The 15357-nt window shown below is 45.1% G+C and overlaps 1 protein-coding gene across 2 annotated transcripts in view; it reads left to right on the forward strand.

The window, feature by feature from the left end:
• Positions 1–15012, forward strand: part of TAF1 (TATA-box binding protein associated factor 1) — a 102863-nt gene extending 87851 nt beyond the window's left edge. The window contains exons 34-40 of one of the 2 annotated variants that reach the window (XM_024199230.1): positions 1305–1372; positions 1455–1571; positions 10001–10126; positions 11833–11931; positions 12192–12342; positions 13052–13229; positions 13435–15012. In XM_024199230.1, the coding sequence (XP_024054998.1) occupies positions 1305–1372; positions 1455–1571; positions 10001–10126; positions 11833–11931; positions 12192–12342; positions 13052–13229; positions 13435–13657 (962 nt within the window). In that variant the 3' untranslated portion in view covers positions 13658–15012. The remainder of the gene's footprint in view (positions 1–1304; positions 1373–1454; positions 1572–10000; positions 10127–11832; positions 11932–12191; positions 12343–13051; positions 13230–13434) is intronic. The other variant, XM_024199231.1, reaches the window with a different exon arrangement.
• The last annotated feature ends 345 nt before the right edge of the window (positions 15013–15357 follow it).

Here is a 15357-nt window from a genome sequence, read left to right on the forward strand (position 1 = left end):
CTACCTTCTGCAAGGCCACCCTGTATAACTTCTTAAAAGGACATTGTCAACTTAAAAATCTCACTGCTAATGGATAATGTTTTACCTGTTAGTGTGAAAGTAACATCTAAGATTGGGGATGGGGGGGGGAGAGGGTAAAGGACTATTTTCTCTTTTCTTTAAACATTTGGCTGGACTTTGTGCATGTCCTTCTCACTGTTCCCCTGTTAGCTTCCATGGTTTCTGTGGGGCTTTCATATGAGCGAGACCAAACACTTTAAAATGTTTGATCACAAAAAAAAATCACAAACTCAGGCAAGTGAATGATCTGAAAATAGTAGTAACTTTTTGTTTTAAATTGACACACTTTGTGTTGACAGTATTCCTTTAAATTCCTGCATCCAATATCTCTTAAGTTTCTGAGAAGTATTGTGCCATGGAATAGCTTTCTAAGGAAAGTTAGTGGTAGCAGCTCCATCAGTTGATATCTTAAAATTGGACTGGACAAAGCACTTGAAGACATACTGCAGTGGTAGACTGTGACGTAGCAGATCTTTTCCATTTGATTCTCTTATCGCCTTTGTACGAAAGGAGTAAAAATGTGGGGCAGGAGTAGTGGCGCTCTTCCAAATTCTGCCCACAAAATACATTCTGCAAGAGAGCTGCTCACAGCAGATTTAGTTCAAAATATGACAGTGTTCTTTCTCAGCTCTGCTGCACTTCTTGAGCGTGGTTTCCCCTCAGTGGGACTTGAATATGCCTGGGGATATGCTCGTCTCCTTTGAATCTGGCTCTTCGTTGCGGGGGGGGGGGGGGGGGGGAGAAGAGATGTGGTATCTACTCACTTGTGGCACCAAAATGAGACTTCCCTCTCTTTCCTTTCTTACATGCGGCATGAAATAGTTAATGTTGTCTTTTCGATTGTAATTAATGGGCATCTGAGTTTAATCTCACTGAGATTAATGGGGTGACTTGCACTTCTCAGAGTTTTTCTTGAAGGCTCTCCACAGATCCATGTAGACATCTCTGCATCAGTTATTTTGGCTCACATTTTGAGGTTTTCTTTGCAACCATAACAGCTAGACAGTTTTTTTTAATGTTCGCCAAAATCTCAGTTTTCAAGGTAGCAGCTGAAGAGAGCTGTCATAACTCCGCATGAATCCCAGCCCTGCTGTAGGTTGTTTCTGGTCACAGAAAAATCAGAAGACAGGTTGTGGGGGTTTACTTATTTCATGGGCTTTGTTAAAAAATCATAAAGTGCTTGTTCAAAGTGCCAGCATTGAGGAGAGCTCAGACAACATAAGAAGATGTGGTTCTCATTGCAGGGCCGGATAGTCAGTACACAAAAACTGCTCAGGAAATCGTGAACATCTGTTGCCAGACGCTGGCTGAGGTATGTGGTCTAGTCTGTTGCAATGTATTTGTATAGTTAACTTCTATTTCTCTGCAACCTTGACAAACTTTTTTTTTCTTAGTATGATGAGCATTTGACTCAGCTTGAGAGAGACATCTCTACTGCTAAGGAAGCAGCACTGGAGGAGGCAGATTTGGAAAGTCTTGACCCTATGACCCCTGGACCCTACACACCTCAGGTGAGTCTGATGAAGTGAGGTTTTGCACCTCTTTTCAGTTCCTATATCTGTCACTAGGTGTTTGGTCCAGAGGGGCCTCCTGCTGTCTGTTCCTGTCTCCTGGAACATTTTGGTTTTAGTTAAGGATGAGTTCTGTATTGGCTCCCGGAAGGTGGACTGAATAATAAATCATATATACCTAATAAGTATTAGATCATCCAGTCCATTTCCCAGAGCACGTGCAGGATTATTCCTTATGGTGCATACATACTAGTGCTCGTCCAATATAGTTGTAAAAGTTCTGTGTGTTAGAAGCCCTGTCATTGAGAAGACTGTTCCACAGCCAAGTACATCTGTCAGCAAGCTTCCCTCATATTTAGCTTAAATTTCATTAATCATATTGCTCTTAGTTATAATCCCATGTACCTCAGCGATGTCCTCCCTTCAAATATCTTTGCTGTTGCATCCTCATATTAAGTTGCTGCTTAGCTAAGCATTACCTATTAAACTCTTTGAATGTGCATAAACCAATCCCTTCAGCCTTCTAGACATGTTCTTTGTGGGATTCATTCCAATTTGACTTCTTAATAAAACTCCCATGTTATTCCAGGTGTAGTTGCACCAGAGCTATATAGAGAGCACTATTCCTTTCTAGCTCTGACACGTGATGCCTTTGTGTATGCAATCTAAAACTGCATTAGTCCTTTTTTGCAGCTGTATCACTTTCCAAACAAACGTCTCATTTGCTGTTCCCTAGATCTGATTGGCTCCCATCTTGGTCTTTTTCAGCATTACTGCTTTTCAGGTTTCCCATCGTTTGAGACTTGGAATATCTTCCTTGGGTATTACTCATAGATCCCCAATCTACTCTGAACAGCTGTTCTCCGTCCTTGATGTTTACATACTTAAAATAATTATCTTGTAAAACTGGATTGCATTTCTGATTAATTCTAAAATTAGTGGATGAAGGGACATGGTTAGGAAAATAGGAATGGCCACACCAAATCAGCCCAAGGTATAGCTAGTCCATTATCTTGCCTCCAAGAGTCTCCAGTACCAGATGCTTTAGAGGAAGGTGCAAGAAACCCTCTGGCAGAGAAGTCGTGGAACACCTCACTGTAGGGAAAGTTTCTTCCTAACTCAGACATATGGTACTGAAACATGAGGGTTTATATCTCATAAAGTTTTAACCTAACCAGGGCCGGTGCTACCATTTAGGCAAACTAGGCGGTTTCCTAAGGCACCAAGATTTGGGGGCGCCAAAAAGTGGTGCCCCCAATTTTTTTTACAGCGTTCCTACGCCCCCTCCCCGAGCGCGCGGTCGCTGCTCCACTTCTCCTGCCTCCCAGGCTTGCAGCACCAATCAGCTGTTTGGCGCCGCAAGCCTGGGAGGGGAGGAGAATTAGAGCGGGGGCGGCGTGCTCGGGGAGGAGGTGGAGCAGAGGTGAGCTGGGGTGGGGAGCTGCCACACGGCTCCCCGGAGGGGGGGGAGGTGCCTCAGGGCGGAGGGGGAGGGGCGGGGAGCTGCCGCAGGGCTGGCGGGGGTGGGGAGCGCAAGGTGGAAGTTTCGCCTAGGGCGTGAAACTTCCTTGCACCGGCCCTGAACCTAACTAATAAAACCATGGACATTATAGTTATGTTGGAGGATGTGCTAGCCTCCCTTTATTCAGAGAAAATATAAGAGCCACTACGCTCCTTTATGGAGTAAGGCATATGAATATGAGACAATATGTGTCACTACCCTAAACAAAGGACACATGCAAGGCCAGTCAGAAGCAGAGCTATGTGGATGGAGGGGTTTGGCTAGGGGTAGATTGCAAAAACTAGCTGGATGGGGGTGGGTGTCTGTAACAGTGAGAAGCAGCCAAAAGGCAGGCAGACAGGACCAGAAAAAGCCACAGAGACAGCAAGAAAACCACTGGTAAAATGGCTCTGAGAAAAAGCCAAGAGAGCTTTTTGGGCAGAGTGCTGGCTAGAAGCTGAGAACTGTGAGCAAAGAGAGTGCCTCCTTTTGCTTGATTCTTTATTTTGGGAAACAGGACGTTGTGGATGTTCTGAGTAAATAAACAAGATTGCCTCAAAGAAATAACTATCATCAATTTTTCCTCCCAAATTAAACAGTCTGCAAGACCCCAGATATTGGGGTAACATTATGTAGATTTATTATGTACATTTCTAATCCCTTCTGAGTACTGCAAAGTTCTTGGCCTCACTATTTTGTGGCACAGAATTCTACAGTTGTTCTTTAGATGTATATTATAGACCAGGGGTCGGCAACCTTTCAGAAGTGGTGTGCCGAGTCTTCATGTATTCACTCTAATTTAAGGTTTCGCGTGCCAGTCATACAGTTTAATGTTTTTAGAAGGTCTCTTTCTATAAGTCTATAATATATAACTAAACTATTGTTGTATGTATAGTAAATAAAGTTTTTAAAATGTTTAAGAAGCTTCATTTAAAATTAAATTAAAATGCAGAGCCCCCTGGACCGGTGGCCAGGACCCGGGCAGTGTGAGTGCCACTGAAAAACAGGTCGTGTGCCACCTTCGGCACACGTGCCATAGGTTGCCTACCTCATTTCAGAGAGTCAGTCACCAAAGCTTCCCTGAAAGCCTCTCTTGATGCTGCTGATGTGGCTTCGCGGTCCTTAGCCATCACACTAGTTACGTACCAAGTGTCTTGGCTCCAAGCTTCCAGCCTCCCGAGGGAGGAGCAAAATATTGTGGAGGACCTCCACTTTGAAGGGCCCAAGCTCTGTAGTGGGGACATGAATGCCTCACTCTACTCCCTTAAACACTCAAGGTCACCGTTGTGGTTGATGGCTGCAACAGAGATGTTTTAAGAAGCCTTAGCACACCACTCCTAACCATTCCAGTACCACCCGCAACAGATCTATACTAGATCTACAGAGCTCGCCCAGAGGGAGGTCCAGAAAACAGGACCACAATGCTCTGCAACAGCACAACCTGTATTTGCCTCTAAAGAGACCATTTTGATGACCTGGTTTGAGGGCCCTGAAGATCCTCTGCTGCACGATTCTGCCATCTTATCTCCCTTTTGGAGACTGCCTGTCCCATTTCCTACTTGCCCGGCATCTCAGACAAGTGGATCCTGGAGTTGGTTGCGATGGGATATTCCATTCATTTCCAGTCTAATTCCTCCTCTCCCCACCATCCCTCTTCAGGACCCCCTCTCGAGAGGTTCTCCAAAAAAGAGGAAGTCCAATCCCTCCTTTATCTGGGGACAGTTGAGCCAGTTCCCCCTGAATTTGATGGAAGAGGGTTCTATTCCAAGTATTTCCTGGTTCCCAAAAAAGGCAGTGACTGGAGGCCAATTTTAGACCTCAGGAAACACCTATGTCCTATCACAATGCTTCAAGATGGTAACCCTAGCTACTATAATCCCAGACTGGTTTGTCACCCTCAACCTCTAAGATGCCTACTTTCATGTGGCTATTCATCCCTCCCACAAGTGCTTTCTGTGCTTTGTTATAGGCTCAGAACATTATCAATACCGTATCCTCTCCATTGGACTCTCCATGGCTTCAAGTGTCTTTACAAAGGTCCTCTCAGCAGTAGTGGCCCACTTGTGTCAGTGGGGCATCACAGTCTTTCTATATCGGGACAACTGGCTTCTCAGGGGCCACTATGCCCAAGAGACCCAATCAGCAACCACCAAGATCCTTGCCCTGTTTCAGTCCCTGGGCCTTCATATCAATCTAAAGAATTCCGTTAACACCAGTCCAGTGGATAGACTTCACTGGAGCCACACTAGACTCCCTAACTGCCAGGGTGTACCTGCTCAAGGGAAGATTTTCCACTATGTCCTGCCTGATCTCTACTCTACAACACAGTCTCCAAACAATAGGAAGGGCCTGCCTACAACTCCTACGCCACTTGTCTCCATCCATGTTTGTTATGCTGTGTGCGAGACTGCATCTCAGATGTCATCAGGCTTGACTAAGGACTATGTACACCCCAAACAGATGGTCTTTCTAAATGAATCACAGTGCCCCCGCAAGTAGTAGACTCCTCTCTCAGGTGGTGAAAGGACCCACTGAAGGTCTGTGTGGGAACCACATTCTCATGTCTGCCACCTTTTGAAAATCCTCACACCAGATGTGTCTCTCCTGGGCTGCGGGGCACATCTACAAAGTGCCACAGCACAACAGGGCAAATGGCTCCAAGAGATCACTCCACATCAGTATCCTGGAGCTAAGGACAATCTGCTGTGTTTGACAGCAATTCCTTTACAGCACACTCTGTAAGGGTAATGTTAGACAACAGGGTAGCTATGTACTACACAAACAAACAAGGGTGAGCAAGAACCCTGTCCTTATACACAGAATTGCTAAGACTGTGGAACTGTGCATCTCCCATCACATAGAAATCTCTGAAGCTTACCAATTGGGCCTTCAGAACACAGTTGCAAACTCCCTGAGCAAGAATTTCTATCAGGACCCTATGTGGGAGCTCAACAGCTCCATCTTCCACAGCATCTGCCAATTCTGGGGTCTCCTGAAGGTGGACCTCTTTGCAGTCCCACCCAGTGCAAAATGTTGCCTTTTCTGATTCAACAGACGATACAGCCATAGCTCTTTGGGAGATGTCCTGCTAGTACCTTGGCCCCGCATCTTGCTGTACACTGTGACGGGATCCCAGGGGTACAACCTGACACTGTGGGATTGCTGTGCCCCCTTAACTCTTCAGCCGGGGCTGTCTCTCACAATGGTATGCCAGTGACAAGCAGCAAACCCCTCCAGGTGCTATGATAATCACCATGTGGAGACCCCACACCCAGCTAAATTGTATGAAGGCTCTTTAAGCCACTCGAATTATACAAAGAGAGGCACCAGCAAATCACCCCAGAAATATACTGTCTTATAGTGCTCAAGACTCCCTTGGATAGTGCAAGTTCATTAATTAGTTTGCCACTCCAGCAAAGGGTGGTGGATGTTCAACAGCCCTTGTTAACCTGAGCTGAGATTCTCTGTTTTAGATAAAATATAAAACAGATTCATACAAAAAAATAGATTTTAAGTGATCATAAGTAGAAGGCAAAAATATCAGTTTGGTTACATAAGGAAATAAAATCACAGTTTAATTCTAACTTTAACAAACTAAGCAAGATTTGAATCAAACAGCTGTTCTCAACCTACTAGATGTTATAGCAGATGTGGGCAAATTACGGCCCGCGGGACCGTCCTGGCCGGCCCCTGAGCTCCGGCTGGGGAGCCTAGTCCCTGGCCCCGCCCCCGTGCCCCCCCCCCCCCCCCCCCAGCCATGCTGCTGCACAGGCCGCACTCTGGCCTGCCGCTCCAGCTGGGCAGCGTGGGGAGCGCAGCTGGCTCTGGCCGGGTGTCGCGGCTGCGAGCTCCTGCTGCTGGTAAGGGGGCGGGGAGTGGAGGGGTTGGGTAAGGGAGCAGGGAGTCCTAGGGGGCAGTCAGGGAGGAGGGGGCGGTTGGATGGGGCAGAGGTTCTGGGGGGGGCGGTCAGGGGATGGGGAACAGAGGGTTGGGAGTGGGAGTCCCCGGGGGGCCTGTCAGGGGGCAGGGATGTGGATAGGGGTCGGGAGGGCAGTCAGGGGACAGGGAGTGGGGGGGCTGGATAAGGGGATGGGATCCCGGGGGGCAATTAGGGGCGGAGGGTCCCGGGAGGGGGTGGTCAGGGGATGAGGAGCAGAGGGTGGTTGGATAAGGGGGTGGGAATCCTGGGGGGGCTGTCAGGGGGTGGGGGGATGGATAGGGGTCGGGGCAGTCAGGGGACAGGGAGCAGGGGGGTTGGATAGGGGGCGGTGGTCCCGGGAGGGGGCAGTCAGGGGACAAGGAGCGGGGGGGGGGGTGGGGATTCTGAGGGGGGCAGTCAGAGGGTGGGAAGTGGGAGGGGGCGGATAGGGGGCGGGGGCCAGGCTGTTTGGGGAGGCACAGCTTTCCCTACCCGGCCCTCCATACAGTTGCGCAACCCCGATGTGGCCCTCGGGCCAAAAAGTTTGCCCACCCCTGTGTTATAGGATGCTTACAGTTCTTAATACATAGGCTGTATTTCCTTCTCAGCCAGGGACCAATCTCCCTAGTTCAAAGTTTTTGTCTTCCAGATGATTTTCCATGTGTTGAGATGGGGGAGGAGAGAGGCCAAATGATGATGTCATCAGCCCTTATTTATACTTTCTCTTCAGATGCTAGAAAGATCCTTGCTGTGACGTGGGGGTCAGGTAGCCCCCATTGTGTACGTGCCCTCTCTAAGGAATTTCTGGGTGAGTGGATTCTTCTTGATTGGCCATCACCATATGTGTGGCTGGTTCTGGTGTCAATCTGTCTTACAAGGTGCTCCTTTGTTGACACTGAAAGGCTGGCTGTGGGCATCTCCCAACCTCACAGTATATTTCAGTAACACACACATAACAAAACTTCATAACTTCAGATACAATGGTAACACACATAATTCAACAGGATAATAAGGCTCAACAGATCAAGACTTTTTAAATGATACCTCATAGGACATGCATTGTACAAAACATATCAAAATCATATCACAGTAGTGAATATGGAGGTTCCGGTGTGCTACCTTGAAGGAGCGAGGGCTGATAGCAACCTCCTGGTTGAGACAAGTATGGTATTCGGATTTACTTCATCTCCCTGTGGTTATGCGCCTCTGCCTTCCACTCAGGGATCCATCCCAACCTGATCCATCCCAACTTTTCATCTCTGAAACTGATGGCTTAGCTCCTCAGTGATTCTCGGGCATAGAGTTAAATTGTTCGGCCAATGTTCAGTCAGTCCTTTTGACAAGCAGAAAATCTACAACTCACAAAACTTATCTGCAGAAGTGGAAACATTTCAGTTCCTGGTGCTCTCCCCGCTCTTTGCAAACCTCAGAAGCTCCAGTCCCAAGGATTCTGGATTACTAATGGACTTAATGGCACAAAGTCTGTCAATGAGCTCAGCCAGAGTAATCTGGCTGCTATCACAGCCTTCCATTCACCTATAGAAGGGGTTTCAGTCTTTTCCCTCCATCCATGGTCCGAGTCGTTAAGGGCTTACATAATTGATTTCCCTCTGTCCAGAACCCTGCTTCCCTAGAACCTTAATCTGATTCTCAACGCTTTAAGAAAACCCCTGTTTGAACCAATACCTGTTCTCTCTCCCTTAACACTCCTTTCTGATAGCCATAACCTCAGCCAAAAGAAAGGGAGAACTTAGGAGAATAATTGCAGACCCATCATACCTTTCTGCTGTGACAGGGTCACATTGCGCCCATGTCCTTGCTAAAGTCTTGTCAGAATTTCATATCAATCAAGGGATTTGTTTGCCAGTATTTTAAATCCTCATGCCTTGAGAGAGGAAGCTACTCTTCTGACCCTAGTCTTTGACCTTTACAGGACAGAGACCTTTAGGGCCTCTCCCTGATTCTTTGTATCCTTTGCCAAAAGGGGGAAGTGTCAGCCAATTTCCACTCAGACTTTCAAAGTGGATTTTTGGTTGTATCTTGACATGTTATGAAGTAGCTGGGATACATCCCTCCTCATAGAGTGACAGCTCAAGCTCAAGTATCAGGGGGTAGCCGTGTTAGTCTGTATCTACAAAAACAACAAGGAGTCTGGTGGCACCTTAAAGACTAACAGATTTATTTGGGCATGAGCTTTCGTGAGTAAAAACCTCACTTCTTCGGATGTAAAAACCTCACTTCTTCCCTAAGCTCAAGCTCAGTCTACTTGTTTAGCCTTCCTTAAGGATGGCCTGATACCAGAAATCTACAGGGCTGCAAGCTCATCCTCAGTTCACACTTTCACCAAATATTACATTGTCATACCTGAGTCCAGAGCCTGACACAGTCCTCCAAAGTGTCTTGGATTTGCCTCCTCAGTACCTGCCTTCATATTGAGATACTGCTTGGGAGTCTGCCTGTATGCTCTTACATGGGAGCACAAAGCGCTGTTCTGTACAGTCGCAGACACTATTTACTATCTCCAATAGAGAGTGCATGGGCATGCATACATCCTACAGAGGTGCACCCATAGGGACCAAACAGCTAGAATAAGTCAAGTTACTGTACAGGTAAGTAACCTCTCTTTCCTTTCATTTCTGTTCTCTGAATTCTTTCCAATTTGATGATTAGATGGTTCACATAAGAATAGCCAAAAAGTTGTAGGGGTGTTTTTTTTTAACCATACCTTAACATGATACTAAATATTTTTTGTCCTGTTTTTATACTGTGCCCATTCATGTAGTATGCATGTTTTTTAAGTCAAAATATTTTTCTCACTTTTCCTTAGGAGTAAATTGCTTAGTTTAATTATAAGGTGTTTAATAATGAGAGCCAGGTCAAACAAATGTATTCTGTATTTAGTTCTGAAAACGGTGAACTCCGGGGTCATTCTTATCTCTTGTGATAGAGTTCCAAAGTCTTGGTTCAGCTCCTGAGAAAGTTACGTCTCCTGTTTCTCATGTACTTTAGCCACCAGATTTGTATGATACCAACACCTCTCTCAGTATGTCACGTGATGCTTCAGTCTATCAAGATGAGAGCAACTTGTCTGCTATGGACACTCCCACCACTACTCCAGAGAAGCGGGGGACACAGGTCAGAAATCTCCCATTTTTCAAGTGGTAGAGACCTAGGAAGTAGAAGTAACTTATTGGAAGGAGGTGATTAGCTTTGTGGGTCACAGAAGACAAAGACACATTTGTGGCTTTTCCTGGCAGAGGTGGAGCTAGGTGCGGTTAAAAAGGTTCTCTCTATCTCAAGAATGGGGAGCAGAGTCTGACGACTGATTTTTTTTTTTTTTTTCCCCCCATCCCTTTCCTTGAAGGGAGAAGTTGGTGAGTTAAAAGGCTCTCTTTGCTCTGGTAGTTGATGGGATTTTTGGTATTACACCGGAATCATATGATACATGGAGACAGTTATAATAGGGCTACAAGATTAGTGAAATGTGGGGCTTTGTGCAGGCAGAGGAACAGTCAATTGCTAGAGCAGCCTTTGAGAGAGCTGCTTTCTTTCCTGCGTCTTGGCTGCTACAGCAAAGAAGGGAAAACTGAAAAGAGGCAACTGGGAATAAGGACTGGTGAAAATCTACTGCTGAGAGAGAATCTGTCTAGGGCCAGAGACCCTCACTTGTACTACTCAGGACGGACACATGGTGACTCATGCTACAAAGGCCTGATGTTAAGTCCCTCTTTAGTTTTGATTAGGGCACAGAAAAAAAATATTCAGCAGGTCCAGGAGATTTTTTTTTTTATTGTGGTAGCACCAAAACATGCTGGATGCTGTACAGACACATAGGAAGTGACAGGTACTGCTCCCTGAGGCCTGGTCTACACTGCAAAATTTTGCCAGAATAGCTGTGTTATCTAGAAGTGTGAAATAATCACATCCCTTGGCCGACATAACTATGTCTGTAAAAACCCTGGTGTAGATGCAGCTATGCTGATGGAAGAATACTTCTGTATTGTTTGTGGAGGTAGTGTAACTATGCTGGCAGAACTCCTTCTGCTGGCTTACGCTGCATCTACACTGGGGGTTGTGCTGGCCTAATAATATTGGCCAAGGTTCTGTAGTGTAGAGAAGCCTTGAAAGCCAACAACAAAAAAGAGAGAAAACATATATTCAAAGTGGTCAGGATGATGACAGGCACCTGTTTGGTTTTATTTTTTCATACAGGGGCAAAGATGGACTGGGGGGAATGGCATACAGGGATGTGTTAATAGGAGCGTGAGTATGAAAATGAAGGAGGACAACGACATTAAGCAGAAAGAAAGGAAAGGAAGTGGGCAGAGTGAGGTGGCAGCAGATATTGTGAGAGAGAGAGTAGGGAGGATCTTGGGGCATCCCACTCAGCAGACTGAGTATCAGAGTTCAGTTGTAGAATATAGTCTGATATCATTGGTATCTGCTGTTCTGAACATGCTTCCTAGTGGGCAGTGTCTAGTACATGTGGGAGTTGATTCTGTCCCCAAGAGTGCAGCACTTCCTCCTCAGCCCATATGGCTGACAAAAGGTCTGTTGGAGCCTGCTGACTGCCTATGAAAATGTCCTAGGAAAACTTGTAGTTTAAGGTCTAGTGGCCCACTCTGAGTAGCTAGGAAAGCAGAGAAGCCCAGGCTTTAAACCCTCAGTTTCTCTTGGACTCCTTAGGAGGAGTAGAGCAAGAGAAGCCAGGTAGCAGACAATGCTAAGTGGTCTTGGAATACTTAGGAAGAGTCCCTGTTCCATGGGTGGATTTTTCATTGTGGTGTCAGTCACCGCTGGTACCTTCCTCAATGGTATTGCTATTTGTGTTCCTCATTCAGATGCGCCAGGGACGAGGTAGGCTGGGCGAGGAAGACTCTGACGTAGATATTGAAGGGTTTGATGAGGATGAGGATGGGAAACCTAAGACTCCAGCCCCAGTGAGTATATATACAGAAATCCCATCTGTAGTCCACTTGCATCCTCATGATAGAAGACTCCATAGTGCAGGGGAAGTCTGCTGGGTCTGGCACACTCAGTGACATCAGAATCCACAGCAATGACTAATCAGATACTTATCTTAAGTCATAAAACTGTCAATATAAAAACAAATGACTGAGTATATTGTCAATATGCCAGGTATGGCAGCAGCCTCGTATATGACCTTTGATCTATGCCATTCCCATTCTGTGTGACCTAGGAAGTTGAAGATGGGGATGGTGACCTTGCTGATGAAGAAGAAGGCTCAGCACAACAGCCCCAGGCCAGTGTTCTTTATGAAGATTTGCTTATGTCAGATGGAGAGGATGATGATGAAGGGAGTGATGAAGAAGGCGATAATCCCTTTTCATGTAAGTCCTAGCTCTTTAAATCACAGGCTTGAGCAGGAATCAATTGTTCCCAAACCCAGCCAATTTTCATGCCCTTCAATTATAGTAGCATACACTACAGCTTTTGTAGGTATACAGGACACTATATTTGTATATTGGTTACAAAGTACAGATTGTTATGGTGCAGTTACAAAGGAGATGTCAAGAGCAGAAAGAGAGAACCAGATGAATTTAGATGAAAGCTAAGATGAAGTGGAGTAGCAGTGAATGCTAAGTGTGGGCAGGAGAGAGAGTTGGGTGTTCACACATGATTCAGATAGTGGAACTCTGAAGCTTGGAAAAGGAGAGGCCTGTGGCTTAGATGTAATGCTGAGGGACATGTGGAGTGGGCTGGGCAGCTGGTGCAAGCTTAAATGATATTTGGATAGGAAAGCTGGAACATTGGATCGTGCTATGAAGGACCAGAGAAGGGGACTGTTGAAGCTGCACAGATAGGTTGGCTGATCCACATGGTGGGATGGATGAGTAAGAAGAGGTAATTATTTCGGTGCAAGAATGGCAGATAAGATACTGTGTGGAAGATAGATGGATTTTGTAAAAGGAAAAATTATTCTGGAAAATCAGCCAGTATTGTATTTTTTCAACAGACTACAAAAAGATGCAAATCAATCCACAAGGTATAAAAGCTCTGTCAAAATTAATAAGCAGGCCTCTTCTGTTTGTTGCACAGCTATCCAGCTGAGTGAAAGTGGCAGTGATTCAGATGTGGAGCCCAGTGCAATGAGACCCAAACAACCTCATGTCCTTCAAGAGAACACACGAATGGGCATGGAGAATGAAGAGAGTATGATGTCCTATGAGGGAGATGGCGGAGAGACCTCTCATGTTATGGAGGACAGTAATATCAGGTAATCAAAGTTGAGAATAATACAGAAATGTAGGGAATGGGGTAGGAATGCAGGCTGTAAGGGAATCTCTCAGCTACCCAAGTCCTGGCACTTTTGAGCAGATCTCCAGACTTTTTTCTTTTCTGTAAGAGGTTAAGTAGAAAATGTGGATGTAAACAGATAAGCTGAAAATGTCAGTGTAATGAGATTCCATTCTTTCTTTTAGTTATGGCAGCTATGAGGAGCCAGATCCAAAGTCCAACACACGAGATACCAGCTTTAGCAGCATTGGAGGGTATGAGATCTCTGAAGAGGAGGAGGAGGAGGAGGAGGAAGAACAGCGATGTGGGCCAAGTGTGTTAAGTCAGGTTCATCTTTCAGAGGATGAGGAAGATAGCGAGGATTTTCACTCCATTGCAGGAGATAGTGACCTGGACTCAGATGAATGAGTTGTCCAGACACCCTCAGTTACTGAGGGATGTAGCAATCTGTGGTCTGGATTCAGATGAATGAATTTCCCTCATACTCTTTTGTACCAAGGGACTATGCACTGTTAATTTGAAGCATCTTATTTTTCTTGTATAACTTAAATTTTAGTAGAATTCTGTTGTATATTTATTATTAAATTATCTGAATTGTGAATGACAAGATTTAGACAAAGATAACTTGCTGTGACCTGCACAGTAGTCCAGGAGCTCTAGTTACTGAAGCCAGCTACAGGTTTATAATCTGTTTTACTTCCCTTCATTCTTTTCAGATATACACTGAAAATGTCTTACAAATATTAGGCTGTTGTTTAAATACCTTACATTGACCTTTGATATGACTCAGTTAACCAGCCTATACATTTATATAAGAAATAAACAATTGAAGAAATATTCTACAAAAGTCTGAGTAAATTTAACATCTAAAGCATTTTTTAACATATAAAGCAGCTGTTTTCCCTTTATTAAAGAGAAGGGCATGGTCCTTTTTTATTTTCTGAAGTGTACCCCAAATATTCAGAAAAAAATTAGTCAGGCCCATCAGCCCATGAATGCATTCCCTGGAATTCTACCGCAACTGGTTTCTAGGTCTCTTGGGAACTGCTTAATGGCCTTGAACATCTTAATTCACAGGAAGAACGCTTTTGAAGCTCCTTGCTCAAGTTAGAGTTTGTCCTGGAATTCCATAACTGCTAACCCAAGTCTTCATCCAGGAGTTGCACGGGAATTTCTCCGGGCTTTCCTTGTGCTTTAAAATATCTGGGAGTGAATTCATTTTCCTGTCTTAATCAAATGAAGAGAAAGCATAGAACCATCTAGGAAGTGCTATAGAGCCTCCATGTCTCTCTGTTGTATAGTTCATTGGATGAATCCTTAAAATCAAAATACAGATAAATTCCTTATATGCTACTTCATTATAGGATGGTTTCTGTTCCACTGTCCCTTAGCTTTTTGTGAGAGCAGGTCTCAGTCCATTTGTGATTTCATAACCATCCTTGCCAGGTAAGCATGTTGGTGCTCTTCCATGTATGGGACAGAAGGGAGAAGAATAGATTGTGTTCAAAGTGAAATTTAAAATCTGATATGTTTAGCTACTATAAAGTGAGTACTTAACGATTGGGTTCCTTCAAAATACCTCTGTCGCACTTGGAAAAATCCCTTCTTTTGCACATAACTACAAATAGTAGTAGCTACAAATCCAACCAGAATCATAAATGTTGAATTTCCTGACTTGTGTATTTAAATTCTCAATCTTTCAGTTGATATTGACACATTTTGTTTTAATGTAAGTTACTTCGTTATTTAATTTACAGTTTGGTAGTGAATGTATTTGAAATAAATTTGTAACAGTAAGAGGGTTGTAATGCACATTTTGTGACACGCATCACAGGCTTTCAGCTGAAACTGGGGTGTGGGTGTGTGAGAGAGAGGTATTAATGAGGCTGAACATATGGGCGATGATGGTAGTCACATACTTGACGGAAAATAAGCGATCCATACTATGAGGAGGAGCTGTCAGCCCCCCCTCTCCCAAAGATTAATTTACACCAAAATCATCTCACTTTTACAACTGCGATCAGGAAAGTAGCTGCCCTGTTCCCCGTGCCCTAGAGTGCAGCGCTCTTCTCTTCCCGTCGGCCTTTCCCCTGGGCCCACGCTACGAG

Source organism: Terrapene carolina, unplaced genomic scaffold, assembly GCF_002925995.2.
Source record: "Terrapene carolina triunguis isolate 2854851 unplaced genomic scaffold, T_m_triunguis-2.0 Scaffold605, whole genome shotgun sequence".
NCBI lineage: Eukaryota > Metazoa > Chordata > Testudines > Emydidae > Terrapene > Terrapene triunguis.